Genomic DNA, 13,835 nt, shown 5'->3' with positions numbered 1-13,835 from the left:
AAATTTAGAACCCCCCTGCCCCCCCACGCATCTGCTCTATCTTGTTGCTGACGACTGCATTCAATCCTGCCTTTGAGAGGTCACCGTATTTTTAGGCCTAAGGCGATTAGAGGATTTTCTGTTGTGTAGCTAGGCCCTGCACTGTCAGCAGCCAGCAGAAATCACACAATGGGTCAACAGAGTCGGCTACCTGGGGCCAAGGGGAAAGCTTAGCCCGAGCCCACATAACTCTGTGTGCTCAGATAACCTTTGCCCCCGTGAGCTAAGGGAAGGTGGGGAGGAGGCGGCATCTGTACATAGGTCTGCAGCCCGGTCGAGCAGGACCGCTGTGCAGATTACTGGAGCTTAAATACAGCAACATCTGTTGAGTGCTTGATGCTTGTTCTTTATATGAAAAAAATAAAATAAAATAAAAAGAATCATCTGACATTCTAACCCGGTTAGACATTAGCTTGGAGGCAGCGGGCGGGGCGCGGTTTCCCACACCCACAGTGGGAAACGTCTAGGTCACACAGGTCACCGCTTTAATGCAACATTATCAAGACACCTTAAAGGAAGTTGCCAGCTAAACCTCAGCAGAGGCAAGTGGGCCAACTGCAGCTCCGTTCCTCTCCTAGCGTGGCAGATCTAGTGGCACTTTGCAGTCCCCCAGCGCTGACTGGGAGATGGGGAAAGATACAGCTCGGCTCTAGCCCGGAGTGTGTGAATCAGCTGGAACTCACTGCATCAACCTGCTCCACACCCCAGCCATTTGGGGAAGGACTCCAGCCACACAGACCGCTTGCACACGGTGTGCTAGGTTTCGGGCAGAAGGCGCTTCCTTCCACAGGGCCTCAGCAAAGCCTGGGCATTGACCTACTGCCAGCAAGGGTTCTTTGGAGGCATTTTGTTGGCATGAGAAAGCCAACAGGCTGCTGTATGTAAACATTGCTGTTCCCTTCCCCATTGGTTCCTCGCTGTGCTTGGAAACACCCAGCGGACTGAGAGGGCATAGCAGCGCCTGCTCCAGCTTAGGGCATGAACCGATATGCTGCTCGGCTTCAACAGAGCTGTGGGGAGTGACTTCTCCATGCTCCCCCTGCCAGCATTCTGCAGCTGCTGCAGTGCCTGCACTCCACCCTAGGGAGCAGTTTCCCTTTCTGAGACACCGCACTCCTTACAGGCGCTGGCTGAGGTCCGCAAGTTCCAAATGGGGTCTATTCCTTAGAAAAGGGTGCTCAGCCTTCGTGAAGCCCCGGGGCCCAGGGTCCTGTGCACGAGGAACACTACAGCAAAGGCACCAAGGCGGGGTCCTGGCTAAACCTTTCAGTGGCATCTCCAGAGCTGGAGACCTAACTCCCATACAAACCTGAGTCAATGCAGTAATCCCTGGGCTCCTGCTTAATGCCCATTGGAGACTGGTATCCATGCCTTGGAGGCCCTGCAATGCCCGGGACACCGTGCTCATAGAGGGGATCATGGTACTCCTGTTTGAATCCCTGAGGGTGCGGAGCGGCCGGGACTATAGGCTCGGATATCTGCCTGTGGTAGACGGGGCGACTGTCTCCAGGAAGGCCTGGCGGAGGAGGGAAGGGATGGCAGGGCTCAGACAGCTGTCTCTGAAACCTTTGGGGGAGAGGGGTGGAGGAGAAAGAGAGAGAGAGAGAGGTGTTACTGTACGGTGAAACCATCCATTCCCAGCTCTGCCGAACAGGCAGCCCACAGGAACTCACACCCATTACCCTGACAAGAGTAAAATACCTAGCTCTGTTTTCCCCACTGCCAGCCGCTATTGGCAATGCCCAGGGACCTCACCGAAGACATTCATTAACTTGAGATTACAGGTGTCAAATGCACTCGCCCTCTGAAACAGAAGCTGAGCTGCAATTCTGAGCTAACTAGCTGCAGCCTTAGGTTTCTGAGGAATGCTCCCACTCCCCCCCAGGAGCCAATATGGAAGCACTGTGGAATGGATGGAGAGGGCATTTATAAGTAGGGCTCAGGGGGCATTCACGTTCTCCAATTGCCTCTCAAACCATTCACCGTGGAGGAACCAGCTCCTACCAGGTAGCTGCACAGAGACTGTATAACAGAGAATTATGGAGTTTGAGAACTAGGTTAGATGGGAGGTTTCCCACGTGGCTAGGAGCGTGCTGCTGCTGCTGCCACCGCCGCCGCCGGTCAGGGCTGGGCCAAGGGCCTGGTTTGGTCTTTTAAAGAGAGGCGAGGGACAGCTTGTAACCCTGCTTCTCTGCAGTTATCATAAAAAGATTCTCAGTCCTGGGCTTCTTACTCCCTAGGGAGAGAGAGATAGAGACCAAAAACCTTAGAGTTCGGGGCTCTACAGGCAGCCATATTGCATTGGGGGGAAAAACATGTCTTGATCCCTCCCAAGGCTCTAGCTACCACCCATGGACCCTTCCAGCCAGTGGGAAGCAAAGGCTGTCCAAAGAAAGCGAGCCCATCACCTCCACAGAATGACCCGAAACCAGGGGACGCGATAACAGAGGGGAGAGGAGGGCAAGGCCCTTGTAAGCACCGAGGGGAGAGAGAGGGACCTCCTGGTGGCTGTAAGTGGGCCAGCTCACAGCAGTGACTCGCATTCAGCCAGCCTTTTACTTTGGGACCTGAGGCACATGAAAAGAGAAGTGGGGTGTTAGAACCCCGTGACACCAAACATGTGGAGAAGGGCCTTGTGGAATTGAAGCAGCAGTGTGGGAAGGACGTTGGCAGGGCTACAGCCTTAGTAGAGTTCAAACACCATCTTGGGGAAGAGTCTCCGATGGTACCACAGTACCATCTTCTCCTTGGAGGACAGGGTAGATGGTGGGCCAGGAGCTCCCTCGTTGAGAGCACCACAGTCACCTCCACCTGGAAAGTGGCTTTCCACGCATAAAGCTAGCTCATCACAGGAGCAACATAGCTCAAACCGAACCAGCAACATTGTCAGGACCACCATGGTCCCCCACAATGCAGATGGCTTTTTAAATGGGGTGTAGTTAGGCTACCAAGCCCTATGTGAACTTTATGATCAGGGTCTCTGCAGTTCCTTGTCAACCCACCACTCAGGATGAGACAAAACCAGCAGCCATGTGGGCCCGGATGGATTTAGCCCGTGGCAGACTCAGGCAGGTGAAGGCAGCATTCAAGCTGTTTTTGTGCAGACCACATCAAGAGATGCTCATGAGAGGTGGGTCGGGCCCAGCCCGGCCAAACCTGTTTCACTCCCTCCAACATCTGGCCCAACTCCCAAGTGCTCCACTACCCAGGCACAAGCTGGTACCTGGGTAGCTCATCAAAAACCCTAGAGATGGAATCAGATGTAACCTGTGCCACACTGCCCTGGATTAGCCAGTCATCCAAGTAGGGGAACACACACACTCAGGCAGGGCAGCTTGGCCTTAGGCCCCTCCCCACGCCTGCCTCCTGTGCTGCTATGGGAGCCATCACCAGGCTACATCCAGATGAGGGTGGGGGAATGACAAGTCACTGCCTTCCCCTGCCTCTCTGGAATTTTCACCATCTTCATGGGTGGGGCATTCGGAGCAAGTCAGTTCAGTCCCTCTTGGCCAGGCCATCGCTACCGGCTCTTTGGTCAAGAGCACTCTAGCCAGCTATTGGTAAACAAGGCCGCTTGCATCAAGGAAATTCACAGACGTGGCTATGGCAAGGTCTAGGCCCCAGAAGAGGGGTCCACTTGGCCATGACCTTACAACAAGCATGTGAGATGAATACCTGCCTCCACAGGAACCAGGGAGCCCTGTTCCTACCCCTTGCTGAGGACAAGACCTCATAGACAGGGGACAGAGGAGAGAAGAGCCCCAGGAAGTTCTGCTCCTGCGCTGTCACACAGCTTGGACTGAGGAGCCGGCAATTACATAACGCTGAATCCATTCCAACCTGAGAAAGCCAAGTGGCCTCTAATCTGCCTCTGTGGCTGGGATTAAGCATTTAACTCCCTGGTGGGGTGTGGGCCTCTGAGCTCTCATGGATGCTCAAGTTGGCAGAGATCAACCTGGGCCATTGCAGAACACAGCCCATCTGAGGCACCTCTAGCCAAGTGACCTGCTGCCAAATCTTGTCACACATCCTTCCTGGATCCTTAACGCTCCAGTTAAGGAAGCCACTGAACGGTGCCCAGGCATGTGCCAGCGGCAGGCACAAGTTATGATTTGCTGTACCTGGGCAGAGGGTATGCCGGGTAACCCCCAGCCGGCGCCTGCAGGGGAGGAGATCGGGATGTGAAAGGCATCCGTGCCTATTTGTAATGCTCCAGAGGCTGAGTGCTGTGACTTGGGAGAGATGTGGACAGGAGCCCAGCCCAGCCCCCACCACACAATTTGCTGCTCAACATCTCAGCACCTTGAAAGGCGATCTCTACCAATCAGTTCCTTTCCCAAGCACCAAGGCCCCTGGGACCTTTGTAACTGGATCCTTTGCAGCTGACGGGCCTGGATTACTCCACTTCCGATGGGTGCCCCTCTAACCTTTCAGCCTGAAACTCTAGCATTGTGGTGGTATGGCCTCCGCAGGAAGAGGCACTTCCGGACGGGTGCGAGCCAGTAGCCCAAGCATAGCTGTCAGGTCGTCTGGAGCTTGGGGGCTGCAAGGCGACCTCAGATGCTAGTGCCATTCACTAGGGTTTTTTTGGAGTGGGTAGGGGGAAGTGAGGGGAGAAAGATGAGAGCAGATATATCCAGGGAGGTGGGCTCAGCTTTTGAAGCCCAGTGTTGACTTGTGTTCCTATGGTTTCCACTTGTGCAGATTAGGGAAGCATTTCACCTCTCATCCTGCTTAAAATAAAGCGTGGCCAACTTTGTGCACTGACCTTCATTGGACTATAGCCCCCACCTGCCCTGCCTGTTCCTCTGTGGGATCGATCTACATCCCACAGCTGAGGCAGAAAACGAAGCACCCGTCTACAGAGGCAGAAATAGGGGAACCTGACAGATAGACAGGCCAGCTCCATTTGTAGCTAACCAGCACCCCGTTTTCCATTCCCCCGTTATTTCAGCAGATTCCATCTTTAAATGCACCACCATGCACATCTATGGCACTTCGGAGGGAATAAATCAATGGCGTGGCTAACTCGGACTAAGGAATACAGATGAGGATGCAGACTTCCTGCCCCCTGAACTAGGCAAAAGCCCATCTAGGTCTTTTAAAGCAATCTACCTACCCAGGTTCTAGCAGCACCAGCTTAAGGAAAAGCATGTGAACAAACAGAAAACAAACTGTTTAAACTAGGTTGAACCCAGATGCTTTTTTTGCACATCTTTGTCACTGCAGCCAGTCTTGTGTGTGCAGATATGTTCCACATAGCTCTCTCTGGTCACTTTGATGGAATAAGATGGATACACAGCTTGGCAAGAGTCAAGCAGAGTAACTGATAAAATTCAGCCTCAGGCTGAAAGGTAGAACTAAGTGGGCTGTCATGGTGTTCTCCAGCAATGGACTGAGTAGAAACAACGTGGAGCAGTGTCAGACACACAGCAACGGGAAGGTTTACAAGCACTTGGGAGGCTATGGTTAAAATACACAGTACAATTCTAACAAACTGCAGAAGTGTGATAAAAGCAACACAATAATCCAAGGTCAAGGAAGCGCAACTGTCAAGTGATTTCCAAACAGGAGGGAATGACTACATTGACAGATGAGCAAGCAAGTGGTACTGTAGAGAAGGGCTTCGCATTGTGGTCTGCGTTGCTGGAAAGTTGGGATGAAGTGGAAAAAACACATGTTGGGAATGTTGCCTTGTTTTGCAGAACACACAAATACTCCTAGCATGTCACCCCCAAAGCTTGGAGGACTTGAACCAGGGTGGAGGATGTACAGCCAGGAGTTTTGGGAAGGCCGTATGAACAGGGTGGCAGGGTGCTGGCTTCACTAAAGGATGTTCTCAAGGAGGAAGAGAGTAGCTGAGATTCTTGCAGGAAGTGACAAAACATTGCAACAAGCCCGTTAGATATTTATTTATTTATTTATCTATCTATCTCCAGGCTCTGCAGTTTTCATATGTGCATTAAACTTCAAACAGGAACAGAGAAACAGTGCAATTCACCAAAAAAAGCAAAAAAACCTCATCTACTTGGCTCTGTGAAGGGGGGAGTCACATAGCAAAAGCAGAAGGTAATCTGGCTTGACTCAGACAGATTAATCCTCAGCTTGAGTCAGTACTATATTAGTGTATGGGCAGCACACTAAAAATGTTCTAAAGGAACTAGTGAATTCTGAAGAAAGCAATACAATGTGAGGTTTGGAGAACAATTTCTCCTTGGTCTTAAGAGAATGGGACGTGTTCAGTCTAGGGAAGAGATGGGCAGGGGGTCAAGATACCCAAAGTGTATCTACAGATACGTGAAAGGCATGTTCTAAAGATGAGACTCAATTACTGCCATCAGTAAGTGACGACAGAAGCGATGTGGGAATGGATAGCAAACAGAACCTATCACCTCTATAAAATCAGTTCAAATCCCACCCTGGGTCTCTGTGATCCAAAGAACTAGCTGCTCCATTTCCTAAAATCAAATTAGTTTAGCAGTCCCAGTCCAAGTGCTGTTTGACTAGCTTCTACAACAAAACCCACCACTGGTACTGATCGGCACATTTACTGCAGGATCAGTCTGACAAGCAAAACGGGCAGACACACCAAACTAACAGCTCATCCCTAGAGGAAGTCATCCCCCACCCCCCAAGCCAGATAGTAGTTTGAGAGAAATTTCCGAGGGGGGTGGGAGAGTGTCAGTGCCATCATGGCTAATGCTGTGTCTCTTCTGGGAAGAGCCCAGACAGTCTCCAAGGCTGCTGACCGGCGTCTTTTCAAAAGAAAAGAGCTCAGAGAAAAATCTGCAGAGATCCAAGTAATTGGTGTAAACTACAGCAAAGGAAGTTTCCAATATTAACATCGATCATTTATGCAGTGAAGCAAACTGACGGAAGAGCCCTCTAGGCATGGATCCAAGACATAGCCCTGAGACAGGATTCTCTAGTGCTGTGTGAAGGCAAAGGAAGGCTTTCCACAAGCAAGCTGTTGTATTGGAGTCAGAGGTAACCCTGTTTTCCCTTTGGGAGGACAAGGCAGCCCCCAGGCTCACTCTCTGTTAGGAGAGGGAAAAGAGGAGAAAAGTTGCCTCATGTTTGACACTGAAATAGGTGATATACCTTGACAAGTGTGCTGTTACAAGCCAGCCACCCCAGCTTACAGTAATCCTGTGGTTTCAGGACTAGAGAACGAATGTTAGCAACTACGCCACAGGTACTGCAGTGCCCCACAGAAAACTGTATTTCCTCTCCCCAACACATGGTGTGAGACCAAGAGATGACCCATCCCTGCCAGTAGTGGTGGTGGTGGGGGGCATGAGGGCAGCAGGCTTCAGCAGTGTTACTGAGCATGCTCTGTCCATGTGACATGGTCAGTACATGCCAATTGAGGTGGGGGGAGGGAAAAGAGGCATGTGACCCTGCATGTCGCCTCTGGTCAAATGAGCAAAACCAATGAGGAAAGAGAGTTCAGAACACAAGACACCCGGCTTCTTGCTGTGCATGCACCACGTGATAAAGCAAACCTGGCTCATTACCTGTGCTCTGCTGGATACTGGTTTTCAGGCATCATCTTTGGCATGTGCATGGGCTGATGAGGTGGCCGGGGCACAGCGAACGTTTGCTGCCTTGGCTCCTGGAGAGCATGCGGGGCAGACGCCGGGGGGGTTCCCCGCAGCAGGCCTGCTGGGGCAACATGGGCAGCAGCCTGCACTGATGCAGCGGGTGGAGGGTGAGGAAGCGAGGAACTCTGCTGGGCAGGGGACACGGGGGTGGCAGGTGGGGTTAATGGCTTGAACCCAGCAGGGGGCTTCCTGTCATAGGCACTGTGAACAGAAGATGGAGAGGACCATGATGTAGTGAGTACAGCTTTCACGCTGCTTCACCCACTGCTCAGAACAAGACTTGTTTGCATTCCTGGTTGTCAGGCAGTGACAGCGCTAACACAGCCCGATCCACTAGCAGCCCCAAGGGAATCTTTGTACTTCACAAGAGTGACAGACAGGCTGCGTCACAGGGGCCTGCTTTAACACTTGCCACACGTTTTCCTCTAAGATAATTTTAGCTTCCACTCATTAAAAGTAAGAGAATAACTTGTCGCATTTCCCCCCAACCCCCTTCAGGCCTGTTTTCAGTGTATTCTGCAGGAGTTAGTGGTGACCTGTTTGATGGACCAACTGCTGCTAATTGATACTAGTAGTTAACATGCAGCTGATCATCACCTAGTGCTCACTAGCAGTTAGATGGCACTATGCGTTAGAGAGTCGTGTAGATTTCATTTCCAGGGAAATGAGCATCCTGAAGGAGCCTGCACGCACAGCGCTGTCCAGGATTCCTGCAGCCCTTTGGATGTCTAAACAACTGCCCTGGTGCACGTTAACATACGAGAGCCCTAAAGAAACATCTCTCAGAAGCCAATCCTGCCCATTTGTGTATTTAGGGTTGGTTTCACGACTTAAATCAGCAATTGCGAACAGTGCTCATGGAAACACAAGGAAGTTTGATGCTCTGTGCAGCCTGGCACTGTCCTCACTTCCGCGAGCTCAGGAATTTAATCAGTAAGAAGCTAGCTCTCAAAGCGAATGCTCTTTCAAATCTCCCCTCCAACTAAGCCTAGAGGGGGTTTCATTAGCAACACAGAGGTGACAACATCTGTCTCAGATGGATTCTCCAGCTGTCTGGTTTCCATGCTTCCCAGTCCCCATGCCACCCCCACCTTCTGCAGCCCAGGGGACGAATCTCAGTTCTACCTACCAATAGTTGTAGAGGCACTTGTCTCCATAGTTAGCACAGAGAGCCTGGTCACGGCTACAGGACGACAGCTCAGAGGAAGGGCTGTGGAGTTCCCGCTTGATCTTTGTCGGAGGTGGGGCGTGAAGTACCACTAAAATCAGAGGAGGAAACAAGTGATTAACATGCATCACAGCTTCTCAGTCTCCATACTTGGGACTATTGCTGCAATCCACTGGCATGGATTTCAGTGAGCGCGGAGCCATGTGGGAGAAGGAAACGGATGGATACTTAAAACGCTTAACTGCACGCACTAATTAGTACGCAACACAATCCTTTTTAAGAGCAGAATCTCTCTAATTTTACTCCCCTTTATGCTTAAAATATGAAATTTCAGCCAAAGTTTTGTGACAGTAACGTATGATCCCCACGTACCATTCAGGAGATGAGGCTTACATTCACACACCGCCTTTATCATAGAGGATCCTTCGCAAGCGACCTGCTTATTGCACCACTGGAACTCAGCCTCCCCCAGACTACAGGGCAGCCATCCGAGCAGAAACTGTGCACAGCATGTTGCCCAGTAGCAGAGGGATGGAGTTTTGGCTAGGCACTGGGAAAGGCCCATAATTTAAAGGAGCAGGCCTTGGTATCTTAGTGGTTTCAGATAGCAGACAGGCCTCTTGGCTGTAATCTGTTCTATCAAGGACATCAAAATCCAATCCCGCTTCCTATTGCCCGAGCACATCCTCAAAAGCCAGGAGCTTCCTGACGCACAGCCTGGCACAGGTGGGCCAAGAATCAATGCTGTTTCTCGCACAGAAAGTGACCCTCGCCATCCTCATTGCAATCCAAACACTACTCAGTAACTGCGAGCAGATCTGCCTTCCACTGCCTCGGAACACAGAGGCCAGGACCCCCAAGAAGGGACACGCAAGCTAACGTGGAGGACAAGCCTCCAGCCTGTTCTCAGCAAGGAGGCAGCACAGCTGTGCCTTTCAGAGGTGGACTCTGAGAGTCTGTTGGCTGGCTCCTCTCACCTGTGGAGGGGGATGTAGGAATACAGGCTGCATCCATCTCCCACAAAGGGAAAACCATTTGTCAGAGTGATCGGGGACTTGTGCTGCTTCAGCTACAGACAGGGGTTTGGGAAAGAGAGCGGAGGGGACTTTAATAGGATGCTGGCCCTTTAAGGGATGCTTCAGGCCTCGCACAGCCTGGTTCTTATTTCCACTAGAAAGTAGGTTGGATAGCAAGGGATTCTGGGAAAGGCAGGATCTTGTGAGGTATGTAAGCTTCGTGCTCAGTCTGAAGAAGCCAGCTGCAAAGCAAGATCTGGTTGTGCATCATGAGTGGGGAGCAGGGGGTTACCCACTGAGCAAGGGACTGAAGTACCTCAGTGCAGATGCCGGAGCCCCAATCCATGCAATTCACCCAGCGCAAGCGAGTGTGTGGTGGCACCACACCCCAAGGAGCAAGAGAGCAATGCAGAAGCAAGACCCGAGCTCCCCCACCAGCCCTGGCCAGAGGAGACTGACCTGGAACTGTGGGAGGGCAGTATTTACTCCCCATATAGAGTGGCACATGGCATCTAGTAGGGAGCCAGTCTCTCCCCTTGTCCTAGTATCACTGATGTCTAGGAGTGATCACAGTTCTTTAATATGAGACCAGCAGAATTCCCGCAGCTCTGAGAAACAACAGCGACAATTCTACAAGCTGGTCTCTTCAGTGGCTACCCATGATCACCAAGCCACAAGAAACAACTACACTTTTCCTCGCTCTGCAGGGAGCTAGAGCGCCACTGAAACGGTCACCGACGGAACAAGAGCTTGGGCCTGACCCCACCAGCAGAACTATCTGCTCCAGTAACAGGCCCTGACTGTCTTCACTGGACTGCCACCGGCCCTAGAGACAAACCAGGCTGGAAAAATCCAACAGGTTCCCCTGCGGGTAGTGGGAAGACTGGATGAGGCTCTCCGGCCTGTGTCATGCAGGAGCTCAGACTAGGTTTAAAAAAAAAGAAGTGTCCTTCTGGTCTCTGCAGCTATGAAAAGCCGGTTGAGATTTTCCATGTGTCTTTTAAATGGAAGTGAGCCATTCGCTGGGTGAAACGTCAGCCAGTCAAACTTAGCCCCTGCACAGAAGAACACAGAGACTAAGGCCAGGTCTACACTAAACAGTTCTGTTGACCCAGCTATGTCAGCAGGAGTGCAAAAAATCCACACCCCCCCTACTTAATTAGCCTATTAACCCTCCACGCCCCTTGTTGCAGACAGTGCTAAGTTGACAGAAAAATTCTCTCGGGGCAGTGGTTTAACTATAGCCACTGTGGTTGTAGTGAGTGGCTACACTGAAGCACTACAACTGTGCCACTGTTGCAATTTAAGTATAGACAGCCACCTTCCACCATCGGCTGGTATTGGGCATAGCTCTGGGAAGAAGCGAAAAGATAAACACAAGGATTCTGGCCCAGCAAGTGTGTCGTTCAGCCTCCGGGGAGTCTGCTGACTGCATGACGAGAACTGCCACACAGCTCCCAGCTGGGGTATGGGTAGAACATCACATGCTGCTCTTCTGAGTTGGTGACTGGACCACGCTTGCCTGCCATGCTGTCCTTTTCAAGTAGGGAAGGGAGTTAAAAACAGAGGAACCCCTCCTCCAGACTCCATTTAACACAAATGGTGTTTGCTGGCTCTTTCCATGAGCGAGAAGGCAGCAGAGGGGGATGAGCAGCAGACACGATGGCAGCCCGCCAGAGGCTCAGATATGCGATAACCACATCAGAAATAGTCTGATGGTGCTTAGCATAATGCATGTTCCCATCATGCAAAGCAAGGGCATTAATGATCACTGGGGCAGCGGAGGAGCACAAATAAGGAAGAAAGGCGGTGCAGAGCCTGCCTCAGAGTATGTCTACGCTGCACACTAAGCTCAAGTCCCACTTCTGTCCACAAACAAATCAATCTGATGCAGATCAGCAAGCACTCAGGGGCCAGGTCCTAAGGCCTTGCTGGGGGATGGGTCAGAGCTCAAGGGCTGCTGGGACTCAGGTCCAAGCCCTGTCATTTTGTAGGGTGGACATACATCAAGATGCAGATCCTAGTCAGAAGATCTGAGTAGTGCAGTATGGACACTTAGCACGGCTGAGACTCCCAGGTCCACCAGCTGTAAACCCAGGTTTGCAATGCAGCGTGAATGCTCAACAACTGGCTTGGAAACACCTAGAACATATGCCCGGGTCCCACAGACCCAGGCTAAGCATGCAGCATAGACAAACCCTGAAAGGGCAGAACTGTGGTGACTGTGCTGAAGGGGAATGGGCCTGAGAGCTCATGGTAGGAGTGCATTTAAAGAGGGCCTGTTGACATATCTACAATACACCTCAGAGGCTACATGAAACATCTGTTTAGTTCTAGAGGACAACGCTTCTGAGGCACAGCAGGGAGCCAGTGCACAGACTGAGTGCAGTGCAGCTCATAACTGCATGAATACAGCAGAAACCTGCTAACCTGCAAATGAACAAGACCCACTGAAGGACAGAACATTCACAGATTAGCAAAATAAAAACTACAGAAGTAATGCCTCGGCGCACACCTGGTTCATTTGTCCAGTCAGCTGTTTATCTGGCTGTTGTAAAGCTGAATGTACTGTTACAGCTTGTCAGACATCATAATCCAAGCCCCATTCTTAGAGCACTCTGGACTGAGAAGTGGGGAGCTGCCACTGTTGTGGGTGTGATCCCAGTGCACAATACAGCTAAGGTTCACTCCACAGGGTCTCACCTGTATGTTTGTGGATGGTATCAGGGCAGTCAAGAAATGACTATGAAGAGTTGCTTGCAGTAAAGTGACTGTGAAGCCACTTAGACAGATCTGCTCTATAAAGAGCAACTTCACTGTGAATCCCCTCACTAGCTGGTTCCCAACACTAGGCTTTACTGAGTATTTGTTGCCAGGCCCTAATTCGGATTCCAAATTTCATCTGGAGCCCTCAAAGCAACACAGTAAGATGCCATCCTACTCCTGAGGGAGAACAGGAAGACTCACCCCTGAACTGAGGTCAAGAATATGGACAACACTTTTTACTAGGCAGCTCTGCCTGGAGTACAACCCCAAATTAAACACTTCCTCCCAAGAGCCAGCAGCAAACCAGGCTGGAGAGCCCAGCTTCTTAAGCAGATTTTACAGTCAGGAAGCTTTTCCTCCATGAGTGAACGGCTCACATGCACATCCCCAGAAGCCTTCCACAAGGGAAGCACACAAGCAAACCCACCAGCAGATTGTCCCCGTCTGCGATCGTGGACCAATACTTTTGAAACTGTGAAGATAGAAACAGGAAGGACCCATGTGTTTTACAAGGACAGACCCGCTCAAAACTTGGGGCAACTACAAGTTTTGACACAGCACAGACATGGGTGGCTCCCGTCTGATTCAGTGAGGTCCCCTAGGTTTTGCTACACCATTACAATGTCCGCTAAGCTCCTGGGAGTAGGAATTCCCCTGCTCAGACATTGCTAGTGGAGCTCTGGTCTCTGGAGCACTCCCTGCCCTTTGGCAGCATGCTAGTCAATCTGCTTTTCCTTCTGACAACACTGGACTGGGAGGCAGTGATTTGCTAGACAGCACAATGCAGAAGGCAGAGTCCATGGCTGTAGAAAGCCCGGAATATAAAGCTTCAGATTATAGGTTATCAAAGCCTTAGGAGTCATCTGGTTTTGGAACCTGCTTCCACAAGACTCAACAGAACCGCACCTTGGGGTTTTTCAGACAGGCGGCCCCATATATTTAACCTTTCTTGTTTGCTGAAGTTGCAGCTATTTTCGCATTGATCAGGCTTAACAGGACTGTGGCTCTGAAGGTCCCGTGAGGCAGACCCAGCCATGTGCAGGTCCACCCTGGTGGTTGGGGAGCCAGCTGTCAAACAGGGTCAGGAACCACTCACAGCTTGGTTTCAGATAACTCGGGAGAAGTTAATTCCCATTTGATGGCAGCCTTCAACTACCTGAAAGGGGGTTCCAAAGAGGATGGATCTAGACTATTCTCAGTGGTGGCAAATGACAGAACAAGGAGCAATGGTCTCAAGTTGCA

The 13,835-nt window shown here is 51.1% G+C and overlaps 1 protein-coding gene across 4 annotated transcripts in view; it reads right to left on the bottom strand.

Moving 5' to 3' along the window:
- ETV5 (ETS variant transcription factor 5) overlaps positions 1 to 13,835 on the bottom strand; it is a 37,566-nt gene that overhangs the window by 11,547 nt on the left and 12,184 nt on the right. For 3 of the 4 annotated variants that reach the window (XM_050965555.1, XM_050965554.1, XM_050965557.1), the window contains exons 6-8: positions 8,773 to 8,902; positions 7,557 to 7,844; positions 1,349 to 1,605 (exon numbers count right to left, since the gene is read on the bottom strand). In XM_050965555.1, coding sequence (XP_050821512.1) covers positions 1,349 to 1,605; positions 7,557 to 7,844; positions 8,773 to 8,902 — 675 coding nt within the window. The remainder of the gene's footprint in view (positions 1 to 1,348; positions 1,606 to 7,556; positions 7,845 to 8,772; positions 8,903 to 13,835) is intronic. The other variant, XM_050965558.1, reaches the window with a different exon arrangement.

The sequence above is a fragment of the Gopherus flavomarginatus genome, chromosome 8 (assembly GCF_025201925.1).
Source record: "Gopherus flavomarginatus isolate rGopFla2 chromosome 8, rGopFla2.mat.asm, whole genome shotgun sequence".
NCBI classification, from domain to species: Eukaryota; Metazoa; Chordata; order Testudines; family Testudinidae; genus Gopherus; species Gopherus flavomarginatus.
The sequence above is the reverse complement of the archived record's forward strand: the minus strand, read 5'-3'. Positions and strand labels throughout refer to the sequence as shown.